Source organism: Patagioenas fasciata, chromosome 13 (genome assembly GCF_037038585.1).
Source record: "Patagioenas fasciata isolate bPatFas1 chromosome 13, bPatFas1.hap1, whole genome shotgun sequence".
NCBI classification, from domain to species: Eukaryota; Metazoa; Chordata; class Aves; order Columbiformes; family Columbidae; genus Patagioenas; species Patagioenas fasciata.
This window is the reverse complement of record NC_092532.1, coordinates 23,948,072-23,968,062: the sequence shown is the minus strand read 5'-3', so window position 1 is coordinate 23,968,062 and position 19,991 is coordinate 23,948,072. Positions and strand designations below refer to the sequence as shown.

At 47.7% G+C, this 19,991-nt stretch overlaps 1 protein-coding gene across 5 annotated transcripts in view; it reads left to right on the top strand.

Annotated features, from left to right (window-relative positions):
- Nucleotides 1-19,991, top strand: part of SMPD3 (sphingomyelin phosphodiesterase 3) — a 99,474-nt gene that overhangs the window by 68,902 nt on the left and 10,581 nt on the right. For all 5 annotated transcript variants that reach the window (XM_065847937.2, XM_071814394.1, XM_071814395.1 and 2 more), the window contains 4 exons: nucleotides 5,941-6,016; nucleotides 14,588-14,743; nucleotides 17,954-18,043; nucleotides 19,376-19,439. In XM_065847937.2, the coding sequence (XP_065704009.1) occupies nucleotides 5,941-6,016; nucleotides 14,588-14,743; nucleotides 17,954-18,043; nucleotides 19,376-19,439 (386 nt within the window). The remainder of the gene's footprint in view (nucleotides 1-5,940; nucleotides 6,017-14,587; nucleotides 14,744-17,953; nucleotides 18,044-19,375; nucleotides 19,440-19,991) is intronic.

The window sequence follows — 19,991 nt, the reverse complement described above, 5'->3', positions numbered from 1 at the left end:
CCTGATAGGAAATGACTTTCTGTCTGAATTGTACGTTAAGTGTTCACTGGTCATTTTCTTTGACGGAAAAAAAAGTATGAATGATCTATTTAATTTTAGCTTTGAAGCAAAGTAGGTTTGAAGATTTTTTCTTGATACAGTGTTTAATGAGCAACCAAGCGTGTGTGGACTCTGGAGGCAAAAGGTGCAGTAAGTCTTAGTCTGGCTCGTTTAGAAGTGAGACCCAGTGCACTGACTCCAGAAGCCAGAGGTGAGACCCAGTGCACTGACTCCAGAAGCCCTGAGGTGAGACCCAGTGCACTGACTCCAGAAGCCAGAGGTGAGACCCAGTGCACTGACTCCAGAAGCCCAGAGGTGAGACCCAGGGCACTGACTCCAGAAGCCAGAGGTGAGACCCAGTGCACTGACTCCAGAAGCCCTGAGGTGAGACCCAGTGCACTGACTCCAGAAGCCCTGAGGTGAGACCCAGTGCACTGACTCCAGAAGCCCTGAGGTGAGACCCAGTGCACTGACTCCAGAAGCCAGAGGTGAGATCCAGGGCACTGACTCCAGAAGCCAGAGGTGAGACCCAGGGCACTGACTCCAGAAGCCCTGAGGTGAGACCCAGTGCACTGACTCCAGAAGCCAGAGGTGAGACCCAGGGCACTGACTCCAGAAGCCAGAGGTGAGACCCAGGGCACTGACTCCAAAAGCCCTGAGGTGAGACCCAGGGCACTGACTCCAGAAGCCCTGAGGTGAGACCCAGGGCACTGACTCCAGAAGCCCTGAGGTGAGACCCAGTGCACTGACTCCAGAAGCCAGAGGTGAGACCCAGGGCACTGACTCCAGAAGCCAGAGGTGAGACCCAGGGCACTGACTCCAAAAGCCCTGAGGTGAGACCCAGGGCACTGACTCCAGAAGCCCTGAGGTGAGACCCAGTGCACTGACTCCAGAAGCCAGAGGTGAGACCCAGGGCACTGACTCCAGAAGCCCTGGGGTGAGACCCAGTGCACTGACTCCAGAAGCCAGAGGTGAGACCCAGGGCACTGACTCCAGAAGCCAGAGGTGAGACCCAGGGCACTGACTCCAGAAGCCAGAGGTGAGACCCAGGGCACTGACTCCAGAAGCCCTGAGGTGAGACCCAGTGCACTGACTCCAGAAGCCAGAGGTGAGACCCAGGGCACTGACTCCAGAAGCCCTGAGGTGAGACCCAGTGCACTGACTCCAGAAGCCAGAGGTGAGACCCAGGGCACTGACTCCAGAAGCCAGAGGTGAGACCCAGGGCACTGACTCCAAAAGCCCTGAGGTGAGACCCAGGGCACTGACTCCAGAAGCCAGAGGTGAGACCCAGGGCACTGACTCCAAAAGCCCTGAGGTGAGACCCAGGGCACTGACTCCAGAAGCCAGAGGTGAGACCCAGGGCACTGACTCCAGAAGCCCTGAGGGGCCAGTGTGCCAGCACGAGCTCAGGGTGCGGTGCTGGGGCCAGAACGCTGCCATCCAGAATGGGCAGCCCGTGGAACACAGAATCATTTAGGTTGGAAAAGACTGTTAGGATCATAGAATCATAGCATTATCTTGGTTGTGAGAAGCCCTCAAGATCATTGAGTCCAGCTGTAAGCAGCTTATATCACTGCTTTTACATACTTGTGTTACTGGCTCTTACAATATTTTGCAGGTATATAATGCAGCCCAACCCTACACTGGAGTTTATCTCAGTGTGGTCTCAAAAGGTAGTGAGAGAGCCCAGCAGAACACGAGTCTCCCAACTCTGTGCTCAGCAGTGGTGTGCAGTTACGTGTGTCTGTCCTGTGCACATTCCGTGGTTTGTGTCTGACTCCTGTGGAGAGCACAGTGCTCTCACTTCCGAGGCAGAAAAGGCATCACGTTGTGGTTTGGAGCTATGCTCAGGAAGGCCATTCCCTGGATGGTCTCCATCTCCAAGGAGAGGAGCAATTGCTCTCTTCTTTTTAAGTTGTGAGAACTGCGTGAGGGGAGAAGACTTGCATATTTTGAAAATATGGATAAAATCACCTTATCAGGAGGATGAAGCCTTTATTCATATCTCTGAGAATCTTAAGAAAGACACAACATCCAAATTCAGAAGAATGTTTGGAGAAACAAACTGGTTCTCGTTTATTCAGTATGGTTTGTCTCCGTATTACCAATACATCTGCTAAGGACGTAAACCAAAGGTCTCAGAAGTAATCATTTAATAAAAGTTGAATTATTTTGAACAAAAAGGCGAAACTGTTTTAGGGGAGTTGTGTTACAGAACAGATCCTGACTGCCCGGGTACAAGCGTTTCACACATTTTCCCTTTTTGGAATAGGTTCTTTTTCCAGTGAGGAAGAAGTGATTTCCCATTGCCCCTCTTCCCTGCCTTGCCTTCAGCATCTAGATTGAAAAGTTCAGGTGGAGATTTGGAAGGATTTGAGAGATTTGCTTAGTCATACAGAATTATTTGACCTGAGACACTTACATAGCTCAAGGGTTATTATTAGTAGCTATAATAACAATCACCTCTTATGTACCGCTTTGCATTCCCATGTCTTAGAGTGCATGATAAAGAAAGGTCAATATCTGCTTAATAGAAGGAGAAATTAAAGCACAGGATGGTAAAGTGATTCACTGTGGCTTAACACCTGTGGTGTCACAACCAAGGAAACGAGTTGGAAGTAAATTACAGAAGCTTTTAACAGCGTTTCATGCCACTGACTTCATGCTATCCAACAGCTGCCTGGAGACCCGCGCCCAGGAGGCTGCGGGCCTCGGTCCGCTCTCTGCCGCTGCCGATGCTGCTGCCAGCGGTTTCTGACACAGCACAGGCGGCTTTTCTGTCTGTGTAGGCTGATGCTTTCCAGGTTGGGATGGAGGCACGAGGATGACACAGTTGTGAGGAGCTATTGTGCGAAGCCCATTTTCTGGGTAACTGGAGGACTCATTTACATTCAGCACTTCGATCTCTTCAAACTCCAGCAGTGTTCTGTGTCCAATCTGAGGGTCTCATTGGGGCGCAAGAGGGACGTAGTCACAGGAAAAATGTCATGTAAGTAGGGGGGAAATGTCACTTGCATCTAAGTGACAGTTTCGTGTCTGAAGTGTTAATCCACTCTTCCTAGTTGCTGCTAAAGACTCGGAGGAGAAGTTAGCAAATATATATATCAGCCAATCCATTTTCGTACTTTGACAGCCCGGACCCTTGGGAGACTCTGCCGTGACTCTGTTCCAGCATTTCACGTTCATTTAAAATGCCTAAGAAAAGAACCCCCGAGTTTGCTCTGCAGATGTTGTAACTGCAGTTGTCCCTTGCTGCTGCTCTGCTGCAGAGAGAAGTGAGGCTGAGCCGGCTGCTGGCCCGTGCTGCCCTTCCAACCGAAAACCCGGCTCCTGTGTCTGTACAGAGCATCATGCACATTGCAGGCTTCTCGGGTACTCTGCACCTGTCGGTTTGTCACCTATGTACTTTTGATTGACAGTGGGTTTGATTAATTTAAAGGGAGTTTTAAAATACATACCCCTTTCAGAAATTGGATGATGGCTTTGCAGTCAAATCAAATTTAAAAGGTATCAATGAGTGCTGAGCAGAAATTGTGTAATGCATCACTTGTTTGCAATTGACAGGAGGTTTCCAGATGTCAGCATTCATCTTTAGATTGGGAGATGAGTACGTGGCCTTACTGACGCTGTCTTTCAGGGATGCTGTGTAAGTTTTGGATAGGAGTGTAATAAAACCAGAAAAGATCCTTAACTTGACCTGATGAATTACTGGAGAGCTTGTCCACAGTTTTCCAGATGTGTTAATCTAATAAAAACTGTCCCTTCTGCTGACAAATTTTGCCTGGGTAGGAAATCATTCTGCTTTTTGGCATCCGCCAAGAGAGAGAGTTTTAGCAAAAATAAGAATTCTTGCTTGAAACACAGTATGTGAACACAGAGCAAAAGTGCAGCCTGATGTGAGCAGTTGGGACAGCTAATAGTATTCTAACTAAATCAGAAGGAAAAACGTCTTGTGGTTTTTGCTAAATTTCTGAAATAACTTAGGTTTAATGAATATTAATTCCTAAGCTTATTAACAGATTTACTTTTCGAATTCTCTGAAAATTACTGCTGTTCCCAGGAAGTACAGTAATTGCGTGGAGAACATGTTATTATTCATTGCTTAAAGGAAACCTAGCAACCTTTGCTTTCTGTGCGGAGCTGAACTTGTTTTCCAAAGAGCCGGTATGGCAGTGCCAGATGGCAGAGGGAGCAGCACTGACTGCACAACCGCTTTCAAGCACAGTCTTTACTATTTGCCACGCCAGGGCTCTTGCTTTGTGTGATAAAATTGGGGTTCCCTGAGCTAACCTCGGTGGTTCTGCCTGTTGCTGTTACAGATGCAGGTGCGTTTTGCTGGGGCAGCCCAAGCTGTCTCCACTGCCCAGCCCAGCTTGTGTGCGTTGTGGCTGAGGGTGGAGGGGCACAGCATCCGACCCCGGCACAGCGTCCTCTGCAGATCTCAGCGGTTACATTTTCTTGTCCTTGATCTGTTGTCCTGTATCTGCAGTTATCCCAAGATGTATAAAAGAAATGTCTAGTGCTGTTCATGCATTTGTTTAGAGAACTCGAAAGCTCTGCCATTTGAGTCGGGAGGGTAACCTAAACATCTTCCACATGTTGAGTTTCTGCTGTGAAGTGTTAATGCAGGAGCTGGACAGAGTCCAATAACTGCCTGAGACTTTTAAAAAGGGCAAAAAGACCCCACCATGGCACTGCACCATGTTCCTTCACTTTGATATAATTAACGCTATTAATCGTGGTCTTTTTCTCCTTCATTAATGGGGACAAATGAAAACTGCTGTGTAGAATGAAATACAGGTTTGAGAGAATGTGAGCTGTGGGCTTTATCCTCTTCAGAAGAGGAAGAGCCCTTCATTCGTGGCACCAATTTACAGCCACATATAAGCCTAATGTAGCTTTGCCAAATAACCAATTATCTGAGTTCATGGAACAGTAATGGTAGGTGGGGAAAAACAGCATTCTGAAAGAATCAAGTGCAAGTGTGGCTGGAAAGAATTGCAGGGCACCAAACGGGAGTTTGAGCTGACCCCTGTAACATTTTAAACTTCTTTAATATGCTTAAATAATAGATTTAAAATAATAAATTAGTAATTTAACTAATGCATCTTCTTTAGAAGCTGCTACAGATCCCCAAAGGCAAAAGGCAGAGCTGTCAAAGTAGCTGGGAACTGACTAGGAGGCTGCAAGGGTATTTATTTTCTCTCCTAGTAGTTGTCATAAATATTTGCCTCCATCATGATCACACTCCAAATGGCTCTGCTTGGCGATCTACAGCAATACTGCCGCTCAAAACCACCCTAAACTCAGAAGTCAAAGAAGCAGGAGGAAATGTGGAATCTGGGAGCTGAGTGGCTTTGGATGTGCTTCCATGCTGGCACTTTCCGAGGAAATTTTAATATGTTAATGTCTTCAGCTCTTGCTTGGCAGCTTTTTCACAGTTGCTCTGTAAATGAGCAGCGTGCTGAGGGGAGCCCCGTGCTGCTCCCCTCCCCTGGGGGCGGCCCAGGGGCGTTCGTTGTGCTCCCCACCGGGGCATAGCGGCAGTCAGTCTGTCTTCCAGGCCATTTCTTGTCATTCGAGAGCGAAAGATCCCAAGTCCATTTCAGTACAGATCTGCACACACAGGGACACGCTGTGATAAAGATTTATTTGTGGTTAATAGAAAAGAGCGTGATCCTAGGCAGACATTGGCTGATGAGTACGAGACGTTGCCAGGCACTCCACCGAGGCTGCAGCGCGTCCTCTGCTGCTTTAGCTGTGCGTGTTTTCAGAATGAGCCGGATGGGCAGAGCGGTGAGGAGGCCAATGCTGTGTACAAGGGCTGCTCAGCGAGCGCTGGAAATGGAGTTACATGAGCTCCTGCATTAATCACCTTGATATTTCTTCCTTCCGTTCCAGGTGCAAGTGGGAAGTACACCTCAGGACCAAAGAATCGTGGGATACATTTCCTGCACTCACTTGCAAGCTATTGCAGGTACTGTCATAATTTGCGTGTCCGTTCTCCCGTGCCTGGGCCTGTGCTGGTATTCCTGTGCAAAAGTACCCAGCGCTGCTCCTCCAGTGTTTCCAACAAAGTTCAGTGTGCATTGCAAATGGCAGTGAAATAGCGAAGAAAGAAGGGTACACAAGTACATCCCCAAACCTTCACATTTTCATTCTCAGAGCAATTAAGTATTACAGGACACAAACAAAAAATATCCCTAAAGAGCTTTTGTTCTCTTTGCTCCCTCTTAACCAAATACTGTTACTTTAGCCAGTACATTACTATGATCATTAGTCTGCAGCACCTGTCAACCCATGCTGTGCATATCAGCATATAAACTAAAATCTCTGTACACAACTAGGGGATGATCAGAAGATAGAAGTTGGGATGGTTTTTCCATCAGAAGGCAATGGCTGGAATAAGCCCAAATTCTCTGGGTTTTGACCAGCAAATTTCAAACATAAATAGCTAGCAGGTTAATACACTCATTGAAAAATTCTCTTGGTCCAGTTTTTAAAAGCAGTTCCACTATTACACTGACTGCAGCATGACGCAGCAGGCCGTCTGTCCTTTGTTTCACGAAGCCGTATTTTCTAAGGCTGTTAGAGATAACTCAAATATCTTCCTCTGTTTTGCATCAGAACTATCAGTTCTGTACTTAGAGTAGGTGTAGTAATAAAATAAAAGCCAAAGGTACAAACGTTTACTCTGTGTAAGATCAGAACTCAGTGTAGCCAGAGGGATGATATCTTTAGTTTTAGTGGATGTGACTGCGATTCTCGTGTTCTCGAGGGCTGGAGTGCGGGACGCAGCCTCCTGGGCTGCTGCAGGCAGCACATGCGCTGCAGACCGAGGCCAGGCGGGCGTTGTCGTAAACGGGAGAACTGGAACCCGTGCGCTGCAGACCGAGGCCGGGCGGGCGTTGTCGTAAACGGGAGAACTGGAACCCGTGCGCTGCAGACCGAGGCCAGGCGGGCGTTATCGTAAACGGGAGAACTGGAACCCGTGCGCTGCAGACCGAGGCCAGGCGGGCGTTATCGTAAACGGGAGAACTGGAACCCGTGCGCTGCAGACCGAGGCCAGGCGGGCGTTATCGTAAACGGGAGAACTGGAACCCGTGCGCTGCAGACCGAGGCCGGGCGGGCGTTATCGTAAACGGGAGAACTGGAACCCGTGCGCTGCAGACCGAGGCCGGGCGGGCGTTATCGTAAACGGGAGAACTGGAACCCGTGCGCTGCAGACCGAGGCCAGGCGGGCGTTATCGTAAACGGGAGAACTGGAACCCGTGCGCTGCAGACCGAGGCCAGGCGGGCGTTATCGTAAACGGGAGAACTGGAACCCGTGCGCTGCAGACCGAGGCCGGGCGGGCGTTATCGTAAACGGGAGAACTGGAACCCGTGCGCTGCAGACCGAGGCCAGGCGGGTGTTATCGTAAACGGGAGAACTGGAACCCGTGCGCTGCAGACCGAGGCCGGGCGGGCGTTATCGTAAACGGGAGAACTGGAACCCGTGCGCTGCAGACCGAGGCCGGGCGGGCGTTATCGTAAACGGGAGAACTGGAACCCGTGCGCTGCAGACCGAGGCCAGGCGGGCGTTATCGTAAACGGGAGAACTGGAACCCGTGCGCTGCGGCGCATCTGGTTACCCCGGCCAGGCAGCCCGCGTTGCTCCTGCCCCGCCACTGCTTCAGCTGCACAGAGAACGGCTCGGGAACAAAACCACCAGTCCCTGAGGTACATTAGAGAGCCTGGATAGGTCTAAAGAAGATTCATGAATTTTTCAGCTCTATTTTAACAATGTAACATCGTTCTCTGGTTTTCTATTTTTAACTGTGGCATTATGGTAATGTACTGTGAGATTGCTCTGTGGAGCTCAGATGTGTTGCTGTTCTAGTTCAGGTTATAAACCTCCATTTCTAGTCCTGTTCCTTTTTACTCCCTAGTCATGCATTCTCAGTTAGTCTTTGATAACCACATTGTGAAATCCATGAAATATTAAAGAAGAAGAGGGAAGAAAAATGGGAAAGTAATGTTCTATTTTCAAAGTCAGCCTAAAGCTTCTCCAAGGGTAAAACACAACCTTTCCTTTTCCTACTGATGTTCTCGCTTGGTATTTTTAGGGTTATCTGGTTCAAACTACAGTCAAATAGAGGAGACAATGATTTAAGAGTCTAATTGTCCTTTGATATATCATATTAGTTTATGTAATGGAAAACTAAAGTTCATAAGTTTGGCAGAGCTGTGCTTTCTGATATGTATCATCTGATTCATAACATTTCACATACTTAAAAAATTGTGCAAAAACCAGTTTGACGATGTAAAGATGTGGTATCTATAAAAACAAGCGCTGTTTAAAAGGTTAGCCATTTAAATCATCTTGTCACGCATGGCTGAGTGCAATTTGGCTTCCCTCCTAGGATACATAAACTTAGGCTTGACAGTCCCGATGCTTACATGAGTATGAAATGAAGGGATCCAACTGCTTACGGTCGCTGACAAACTCCTAATGCTTGTTTCAAGAGTGTGCTGGCTCAGCTCTGCTGAGCACTTACTGTTTGTTCAGACCTGACATTCACGTTTTTCAATAAAACTTCAGAATTAGATGTGGCTTATCCTCTCAATTCTCTGCCTTTTACTGAATGGTGCCATGAAGCAGCTCTTCGTTTCCATTGTGGAAATAGCTGCACTTCAGTGACAAATGAAGGGATCCTTTAATGAGATTTGAATGTAATTATTTTCCAAGGGGCTGTTAAGTTTACATGGTTCTTTTATGTCTTTCAATTAGTCAGTGATTAATGTTGTGGACAGGTTTTGCTGTCTGGAATCCACCCACCTCCTGAGTCTCTGTGAGTCTCTCTGGGACACCCCACCAAGCCAGCAACACAGGATAAGCCTCAAGCTCCTCCAGCCCGGGCCCAGATGACACAGCGCGCTGAATGCCCCCTCATAACCTCTTTCCTGCCCCTGCTTTGCATTTAGTGGGATCTACATGTCAGCAGTACAGGTGCTGTCAGCAGTACAGGTGCTGTCAGCAGTACAGGTCCTGCCAACTCTTGCCTCTCTAGCACCAGTTTTGGTTTCCACAAGCCTACACACAGCGTAAGCAGAATTCGGCTCAGGACTGCGAGAGATCCATCCATGTCTGAAGTTCTGACTGTGCCACCAGGAGTGACTTCGGTGCTAAGCATCCTTAGACACGACTCCGCGGACGTTTCCGAGGCGGCAGAGCTGGCGTGTCCGCAGCTGCCCTGCCCCTGGGCTGTGCTCTTGCGCGCTGTGCTGCGCTTGCCCCAGGGCCTGGCCTAGCTGCAGAGTAACCCAGCACAGTGAGAGGGGCTTTCGTTGGTGTGGGGGTTTTAGTTTGTTTTCCCAGCCTATCCTGGATTACATATGTCACGAGTGTAGGGGTCTGCTCAACCTGTCACACAGTCAGGTGTGACACAGTCTGTCTCCTGGCTAAACTGAAGCCCTAGGTCGTGACTTGGAAACAATTTTCCCTGTGAGTAAGCTTTACATCTGACACTCGACAGGCTTTTTCTGCTCATCTTCCCGGCCAATATATCCCATAGCGCTTATCAGCGCTGGGAACTCTGGTTTTAAAAACCTCCACTGCAGCTTTTGATTCCCCATGAGCAGGCCCGCCAGCCGTGTTGTTCAGGCACCACAGCGCTCCGCCCAGCAGCTCCCGCAGGGACGAGCTGCCTTCCTCCAGCACCTGCCGGCAGTGGTAACCAGAGCCAGGATTTCACTTTAGTGTTTTCAAAGTGAATGGAAAGGGCAACTTACTACACTAAATGAACAAAGGTGAAGGATGTGGCTGGCTCAGGTTTCCCACACTTCCCTTTCACCCTTCCGCAAAATTCGAAGCTGAAGGGAACTGCAAAGAGTTCAGAGATGCTGACTGCAGGAACCAGTCACAACACAATTATTTGCATTTTCCAGGCCAGTTACTGAGGAAAAGACTGTAGAGCAATTAGCACAAACCTGTATTCTCTGGTTAATCACTAGTGGCAGTCAATGAGATCAGTGATTCTATCTGAACGTTTAATTAGGGCTGAAGGCTGGAAGGAGTTAGTGTTGGGAGTTACTGCCTGGTTCTCTTCTGTTAGTATTTACTGATGCTGTTTCATTTCAGCGCAGTTTCTGGAATGTCTGCTCCACTGATGGCTCTGGATTCAGGTTTGGCTGATTAGCGCAGGTATCTCCTGCTCCAAAGCCATTGCTCGTTGGCAGCTGGTCAGCCCGAGTCTCACTGCTGACTTCTGCACACAGATGCATGTGGTAGCTGCTGTGTAGCTGAAGTAAGCTGGATACCATTAATTTAATACTAATAGCAGAAAACTGTTATGTTCAAGCCACCTTAGAGGATCCCTTTTATTGTCTCGGAAATGTAGCTCACTTCATTGCACGCGCTCCATGGAGCGCACTGCAGTGCAGTTACTTCTCTGACCCCTAGTGGGGATAATCAGGGGTGCCAGACTCACTCAAGTCCTACACTTGTTCTAAACAATGAGAGTCATCTGGTTCTAGAGTTCCAAGGCTACTGTTTTTCTGTAGAGCCCTGAGATTACCCAGTGTACAGTGCTGGTACAAAGGCTCGGCATGATTACTGAGGGACGTGTATGTCGCTGTGTAATTAAGGATGTTTTGAATAACAGCAATGCATGTTACCACACACCTTTTACCATATCCTCCTAAAATGTTTTCGCCTGTCTTTTGTTTTTCTCAAGCGTTTTCTGGCTTGGAGAGGTCTACGTGTGTACTCTCAGTTTGCTGCGTTCCTTGCGCAGGCTGCTGCCTCACTTCTGGGCCTATATGGCAATGGCTGCATTGTCTTCTCTCTCATCCTAGTGAAGCCATGCTAGATGGATAATTCGCAGAAAATGAAGCAAAGCCTGTGGCAGTTCAGGAGTGTAACAGTCCATCTTAGACAGCTAAGCAGTTTATATAATCGGGACTTTGTGGAGAGCAAGGCAAGTTACGGTATTCTTGTCAACAAGCACTGTGCTTAAAAGTTATGAGGAAACAAAGGCGGGCCAAAGGAAAGTACTGGCCTAGGAGACAACACAGCATCGGAAAATTCAGGTGCTGCAGGAGGAGGACAGTGCAGGAATTCGAGCGTTTCACCAGGACTGAGAAAGGCAGAGCTGTTCAGTGTGAAAACAGCTGATGGGAGGCTGTAGGGCAGATGGAGGCTGATGCTCCTCAGTGCTGCCCCGTGGCGGGATGAGAGGCAAGGAGCACAAACCGTAATGTAAGCAATTCCACTTAAACAAAGGAAAACATATTTTATCGCAGAGGGTGACTGAGCTCTGGAACAGGCTGCCAGAGGTTATGGAGTCTCCAGCCATTGAGATACGCAAAGCCTGACTGGACAGAGCCTTGAGCAGCCTGCTGCAGGTGACCCCGCTTGAGCAGGGGGCTGGACTGGGTCATCTCCAGCAGTCCTTCCCGAGCTCATGCTTTGTGTGGATCTAATTTCATCTGTATCTATAGTTAGGCAGAATGTGTACGTTAGTCATGCACACCTTTTGTGGTTAGGGTCACCTGCTCCAGGCTGTATTTATTCCATGTGACCTACTTCTTGTGCTTTTGTCTAGCTCAGTCTCCAGGGTGGGGCTTTCTTGTGCTGTTGGAGCAAGGGCCTTTCCCAAGAATACATTGGTCTGGATTTGTGCCAGGCTGTGTGATTGGCTATTATGTGAACTTGAGGTGCAAGTAACTAGAAACTGCACGTTAGGGAATAGATCCAGGAAGCCCTTGTACCTGCTTTTATATGACAGCCCAGCTGGTAAGGATTTGTTGGCAATAATGCATGAGTGGAAGGAAAAAAAAATCAGATTATTTGCTGTTGGAATTTCTAGTATGAAAAGTCAGTGTCAGAATCTATGTAGAACTTGCTCTTTCCCTGGTCAATATTAAGTTATTTAGGCTTGTATCAAACCATGCTTGGTTGAACATTTCTGATTAAGTTTGGTTTTGACACCGCTGAGCTGGTTTTGAACATCCAGCCTTTCACGTTAACGGTGGTAGAGGTGAAGCCGCGCTGCCTGCAGTCGGTCTGTGCGGTGATGGTGAACAGTGGTGTCGTGCTGCCTGCAGTCGGTCTGTGCGGTGATGGTGAACAGTGGTGTCGTGCTGCCTGCAGCCCGTCTGTGCGGTGATGGTGAACAGTGGTAGAGGTGAAGCTGTGCTGCCTGCAGCCCGTCTGTGCGGTGATGGTGAACAGTGGTAGAGGTGAAGCTGTGCTGCCTGCAGCCCGTCTGTGCGGTGATGGTGAACAGTGGTAGAGGTGAAGTTGTGCTGCCTGCAGCCCGTCTGTGCGGTGATGGTGAACAGTGGTAGAGGTGAAGCCGTGCTGCCTGCAGCCCGTCTGTGCGGTGATGGTGAACAGTGGTAGAGGTGAAGCTGTGCTGCCTGCAGCCCGTCTGTGCGGTGATGGTGAACAGTGGTAGAGGTGAAGCCGCGCTGCCTGCAGCCCGTCTGTGCGGTGATGGTGAACAGTGGTGTCGTGCTGCCTGCAGCCCGTCTGTGCGGTGATGGTGAACAGTGGTAGAGGTGAAGCCGTGCTGCCTGCAGCCCGTCTGTGCGGTGATGGTGAACAGTGGTAGAGGTGAAGCCGCTCTGCCTGCAGTCGGTCTGTGCGGTGATGGTGAACAGTGGTAGAGGTGAAGCCGCGCTGCCTGCAGCCCGTCTGTGCGGTGATGGTGAACAGTGGTAGAGGTGAAGCCGTGCTGCCTGCAGCCCGTCTGTGCGGTGATGGTGAACAGTGGTAGAGGTGAAGCCGTGCTGCCTGCAGCCCGTCTGTGCGGTGATGGTGAACAGTGGTAGAGGTGAAGCCGTGCTGCCTGCAGCCCGTCTGTGCGGTGATGGTGAACAGTGGTAGAGGTGAAGCCGTGCTGCCTGCAGCCCATCTGTGCGGTGATGGTGAACAGTGGTAGAGGTGAAGCTGTGCTGCCTGCAGCCCGTCTGTGCGGTGATGGTGAACAGTGGTAGAGGTGAAGCTGTGCTGCCTGCAGCCCGTCTGTGCGGTGATGGTGAACAGTGGTAGAGGTGAAGCCGTGCTGCCTGCAGCCCGTCTGTGCGGTGATGGTGAACAGTGGTGTCGTGCTGCCTGCAGCCCGTCTGTGCGGTGATGGTGAACAGTGGTAGAGGTGAAGCCGTGCTGCCTGCAGCCCGTCTGTGCGGTGATGGTGAACAGTGGTAGAGGTGAAGCCGTGCTGCCTGCAGCCCGTCTGTGCGGTGATGGTGAACAGTGGTAGAGGTGAAGCTGTGCTGCCTGCAGCCCGTCTGTGCGGTGATGCAGTTCCAGTTCCCATTGAGTCTCTGAAGGGCGCTGGTGACAGCAGCACTTGGGATGGGCAATTAACAGGCTGTGCGGATGCTGACTTAAGATTCACTATCTCCATAGTGGTCAGTGAAAGCAGCTTTGGACGTACATAACTGATGTTTCTAATTGTGTTTTATGCCTTTTTAATAGGTACCACAAAGTAGTAAATTGGGTTAAAATAAAATGGTAGTTAGAGTAAGTCATTTTGGGTTTGCTGATTTTCCTTTTGATTGTGCATTTGAAAATAAATATTTTATTTTGAAGAAAAGTAATATTGTTCTGACTTGACATAACATTTCAAGTCTGAAACAAGCAAAATTATAACTGTTAACTGGAGGTACAGTGAAAACAAAAGGGCAGGAAGGAGAACATAGCTAACAGCTATTTCTAGACCGTGTGCCTTCGTTCTCTCAAGCCTTTACTGGCTCTCCTAAAACAATTACAGCAATTAATTTTTTCTTAGACTTCATGTCACCTAATGTGCTTGCAATGAAGTGTGGTTAGCTGCTATAATTAAAGAGCTGGTTTGCGTGTCAGATGGTTTCACAAACAAAAAATGCTTGGAAAGCCATCAGTCTGAACCCTTTCCTACCACTCCTATAAACCAGGGGCGCATCCTCAGCACACGCAGCCCGGTGTAACTTCCCTGCAAGTGGTGAAACGACCTGGTTCTCTGTTTCTGAAGTACTGCCTGCCTACACCTGTAACTACACAGACTTCTAAAATGACTAAAAAATACTTCCAGTTTAGGTGTTCTTACTTCAACACAAAAGAACCCTCCCTGGGGTGGATTACTACAGTATGAGTTTAATGCATATATCCTGATAACCTTTGAAAGTTAAGATTTTCCTTTTTAAAAATTAGAAAGCAAAGCAACACCAAGTGATTTCTGCCAGAACACGCTGTCCAGTTTTGTCTGAAGCAGGACGTTAACTCTGAACTCCTGGTTATAAATGTGGTGCATCACATCCTCCTCCTTCTGCGGCTGGAAACATCACCACTTTGGCTGGTTGTCGGCAGCACAGACACCTTGTCTTCTTATTTCTTTGGATGTGCCTAATATGATTCCAGAAGGAGATATTTAAATCATCAAAAAGTGTGGTTCCTAATGAACCTGATAATGGGCTCATAAGCACTGGGTACAATATTAGCCATGCTATTTTTCATCTGGCTAGAGCTTAGCACCTAATCGGCAGCTGAGTGACGTGCTTCTCGTTTGCTTGTTTGCTCCAGGAGACACTACTGTTCGATGTGAGCAGCTGGACATGCTTCAAGATTGGCTGTCTGAATTCAGAAAATCTACCTCCTCCTCCAGTACAGCCAATCCCGAGGAGCTGGTGGCTTTCGATGTCATCTGCGGAGATCTCAACTTCGATAACTGCTCCTCTGGTAAGACAAGCTTTTCCTTCTGCTGCCCACCGATTCCAAAAAGGAATAGGAAAGTTATCGTAGTATACTAAGTTGTGACTGACTTTTGCAAGGAAAGTCTGAATTGCTACAGATACTTCTAGAACAGGTACTAGTCTTGAGTTGAGCCCAGAAGAGTAGCTCACACCTACGAGCTCTGCTGAGTTATTAACCATGATGTTTTTTAAGGCACAAAGGGCAATAAGTTGTGACTTGCAGCAGCACTGATGGCCAATGGCTTAGCTTTACTTGAATTAGGTAGACACCTATTGTTCTAGAATTTTACTTACTAATGAAAGACAGGTATGTTATGGGATTTTTGTGGAGACAAAGTAGTGAATTCATGCAGTTTCAAATAATTTGGTAGTGCATACACACACACATAGGGGATTAATGCTGCAGAGAGAACTAAACATTCCTGAATCAGTCTTGGAAAAAATGAACTCATGTTGTGCACTTCTGGTTTCTGTTTTCCTTTTTTTTTTTTAAATTAATACTGGGGTGCTGGGAGTTACTAGAAAAAGAACTCCATAAAACCATAATGGATGGTGTTGAGTTCATAGAGATGATAGCCTTTCCAAACGTACACAGTATGAGCTGTTACCAGTTAAAGTGCCAACACAGGGCGCAGGCACCGTGTCTGTGTCTCTCTGCCCAGGGTGCAGCGCAGCTCCTTGCTGCCCTTACCCGCTGGTCATGGCCTCTGCTGGTTCGCAGCTGGCAGACGGGTCAGCGGTGCCCAGCACCCAACCTCCGGCAGGGCTGGGGGCTGAAGGGCCCTTTGCGTGGCACGGCCAAAGCTGAGGTACGGAGACAGAAAGCGCACGAGGCCGTTGCCGGGCGGGGGTCATGGCAGGGGTTTGTCTGCGCTGTTTCCAGGGAGATGTGCAGCGCACAGGGGAGCGCGGGCTGCGCCATTCAGTGGGGTTCAGCGACGCGGACCAGAGTCTGTGGATTAACAGGCGAATTTGTGAACAGCATCTCCTGTGAATTCTGTACTCTTCAGGAGAAGCCTAGGTAACCGAGCCTGAGAGCAGCACTGTGCCAAAAATGATTTCAAGAAACAAAAGCAAGTGTTGTCTGATCTGTTTGTAAAACAAAAGTAAAAACAACTACTTGGTTTTGCAAATAACGGTTGTAACCATTATAACGACTGTGAAAGAGGACGACAAAGCAGGTTATAAAAACCCATTTTATTTTTGCTCTCTCTGCAGATTATGTACATCTTCCTCCCCTTTAAAGTTCATTCAGCCTGGAACTGAAATTAAGCCGGCTATTCAATTTCTTATTTTTAGATTGCTTTCTTTCCTTCTGCACTGAGCAAGACTAATGCAGTGTTCTGAAGTTTTCTCCTCCATTTCTGCATTACTCATTGTTTTAGGAACACTTGTTAGCATTGCAGGGAATCGAACACGATTTTTTTTAACAATGATCAGTTTCCTGTAATTTTGTACGTGATTTTCTGTAATCTTCCCCACTCCACAGATAGATATGGCAAGTAATTAATGTTGCAGTAAATATCAAGCTTCTATTCTTAGATGTATTGACAGTACAGTTCTCAGAGATCTCCAGGTCCATGAGCGACCTTATGCTTATGACAAATTTTCTGCAGCTCAGTTTTCGCCTCCAGCTTTACAGAACATTACAACAACATTCATACGATGAATTCACACTTTGTGGGAACATCATTAGAAAGTTACTGTCAGGTTGCTTTGGACTGACTTGTGTAAAAATCTATTATGTGTTTAAACCTTTTAGCATCAGATGAATGCCCTCCGGTCAGATGGGTTACGCTTGTCTCATCAGCTGTGACTTGCCACCGGCAGTGCGACAGTTGCAATAATCACCACAAACTTTTAATCTGTCTTGGTTTTGAGGGAAATTTGTATACATACAACAAGGGAAAACTTTGAGAAACGAACAATTGCAGAGATTTAATTTACTTTTCCATGAACATTAAACAAATCAGTTGGCTGTTCAGCTAGAAAGAGCAGTTCCCTGCATGGCATACCTGGCACATCTCAGGAGGGGTCAGTCCTTCAGTCTCCTGCCACAACTCCAGGAGACGCTGGCAAATTCAGCTTCCAGCCTCTCTGCAATACACGAGGATGTTCTCGAGATGAAGAGCTGGTTGGGGCAGGGGAGCGGGGAAGCTGGAAAGATATCATGAGGCAGATCAGCTGGGGTAGATGCAGTGGCTGAAGGACATTCACCTGTATGAATGACTACTAATACCAAACTGGCCACAGTACTACTGTGCTCCATTTTGTGTCCTTCTTCCTTCCTCATAGGGAGAGGTCAGCAGCTTCTTCACTTGGCGAGAACAGCATTTGACACAAGGAGATCTAATGTGATTCCTATAGCGTGTGGGCTGCATTCTGTCTAAGATACACAGCTCACGGTTCCAAGTTGTGTTTCTGACTGCAGACAAGGCCATTTTCATGCGTATTTGCATATTCTGTTGTCTTGGCAATAGACAGTGACAAACATGTTACAGCAGCAGCTCCAAACACAGGTGAATGTTCTGTTGATCTCAAGAGAAAGCCTTCAAGTGTTGCTAAGAAGTTTTAACCTAGTAAAAGGTCTAAGTGCTGCAGGAAAGAAAGTTACCAGTAGCTATTACCTTTTAACAAAAATGGAATTGTAGCAGCTGGTATTTTCAAGTTCTGGTTTGACTTGCTTCCCAGGTATAATGATTGCGATGTCAAACAGCATGCACAGAACTAGAACTCGCTCCTTTTGTTCGGTGTCTGAAGTTCTGATCAGACTTACTGAGCTGTGTATGTACACCCCAAACAGCCACTTACCTTGGCGTTGTGCAGTCAGTCCAGTTCTCCTTTGTGTGATCTACCTCAACAACGTTTAGTGCCAGTGTAAGCAATGCAATGGCAATGGCAGGATAAGGAAATATGTTGGAAAACTTTCACTTCAGTTTACAGCTAGAAACTACCAAAAATGTCTTTCATAGACAGTCCTCATAGGAAAGTGCTGTTATTAGCAAGCATTTGTTAGAGTTTCTGATCAAGACAAGATATTGCTGTGCAATAAAGCTACTACCAAATAGTAGCTAGTCAGCCCTATATACGTGTACCAAGTGGGAAGGAGGACTTGCCTTTCTGTTGTGGCAGAACACACAGTTGTCCACAATGCGTAGCTGATGTGCCTTTTCTTGGACTTGCTCTTCCCCTGCAGAGGACAAGCTGGAGCAACAGCATTCTCTGTTTACACACTACAAAGACCCTTGTCGGCTTGGTCCTGGGGAGGATAAACCATGGGCGATCGGTAAGGCTCCTCTAGATGGTATCAGTGTCTGAACATCGACTTCTCTGTCGCTCCCACCACATCTATAAGCAGCAGGTAGTTCAGCTCAGGGGCAGTGAGAATGAGGTGGAAACCAAATGTTTACAAGGGGTATTTCTGTAACATATGTTTGATAAACCTTAACAGTGTGATGTTGAATTATAGTTTAGAACCAACCAGAGATCTCAAATGTCAGTCTACACTCCAGAACTTATGCATTGAGGACTCGAATGCCTTCCCACACCAAGTCTACTTTTGAAATAATCTCTAGGTTGCTTGGGGAGGGAAGCCAAACTATTGTTTCTCTATGTTCTGCATACAGTGAAAGCCTGCAGCTTCTGATCAGAATGTTCCAGTTGGTGTTCTATAAATACTGTATGTGAGGATGTAACAAAGCAATTCAACAATATGAACCTGTAGGGTTCATCTAATTAAAGATTTGGTAGAACTCTGAGATACTAATACCTGGCGAACCTCCGTTGAACTTGGTGAAGTTTTAGATCAGGAATTAGACTTTCTGTAGAGAAGCAAATAGAACTGAAGATGCTGAAGGTAAGAATGTGGAACTGCTTAATAATGCGATTTTATTGTAGCAGGAAAACAAAACAATTGGAGATGGGGGCTGCCAAACTGGGAGGGTGGAGACAACGTTTTGAAAGGCGGCAGGCAGCAGCAAGGGCTGGATAGAGGAGCTGCCTGTGAGGACTTGGCAAAGTTGCTCATCTAGACTGTAGGCAGCAAGCAGGTCCGGTCCCTGCCACTAGGACCTCTCAACTTCTGCTTATCTCCTGTGCTTACAGATTGGAGATGGAACGCAAGAAAGAACAGTTAGAGCAAGAATTATTAAGGAACGAGAGACTGAGTGTACAGAGCACAGAAAGGAGAAGCAACAGAAAACAGTGAAGGTCAAGTTCAGATTGGAATGTTTGCCAGGAAAACATAAGAGGCTTAGGCAGGGACTGTGCTGTAGTTAAAATGGAATAGAAGATGTATGGAGGGAGACAGCAAAAGAAAAGCTGAGGTACTAAAGCCAAGTATCCTCATCCTCTCTGTTAAAAGAAATTATTTTCCTGTATTTATTCTGAAAATACAGAATCAGACTGAAAATGTCCTTCAGTCAGGCGTGAGATGTAATCAGTGTCAAAACCAGAGCCGCTGTGCACGGCTGTGGCTTGTGTTCCGAACCGAGCACAAAGTGCTCTGCCAGTGAGGTGCCCCCTCCCCAGCGAGGGCCCTGCACGCACCGCCCCCCGGGAACCCCCGCGGCGCATCCCGGGGGGTGCGCCCACAGTCACCTCTCCTTTCTGTTCACAGGTACCTTGCTGGATCCTGAAGGACTGTATGATGAAGAAGTGTGCACTCCAGATAACCTACAGAAGTACGCAATTCCTAATCCTCCCACGCGCTTTAGACAATTCCTTCAAAAGCCAATTCATCGCTTGCTCTTTAACATTTCACAAGTTGAGGGCTGTTTCATGGACATTAAAGAAAAAGAAACGAAACCAAAGCAAACAAAACCCCAACCAACCATGTTTTTTTTTTTCACTCAGGAGTATTTGGGCAACAGGAATCAAAGGGAAGGAAAAGTGGCTGCTTCTCGAAGTCTAAAAGAATTGGCTTAAATGGGTGTAAAGATGAGAGCAACTGCAGTCCGTGCTCTTTTGTCTCTGGAGTTGGCCCTACCCGCACAGGCCCACAGGACAGGAGGCTCCAAGCACTGCTAAGGGGGCAGGCAGCCTGTCTGAGGCCTTTCGGCAGCAGGCAGCCCCGTGCTCACAGCAACAACACAGCTGTAGTTTCCCTCAAAGAAAATACCCACTCCCAAGCCAACAGTTAAAAACCTGTGCTTGCAGAATGTGATACACCTTAAGAAGCAAGCTCACAAGTATAGGGAGGAATTAAACAGAGCACCAGACGTAACCAGGAATAT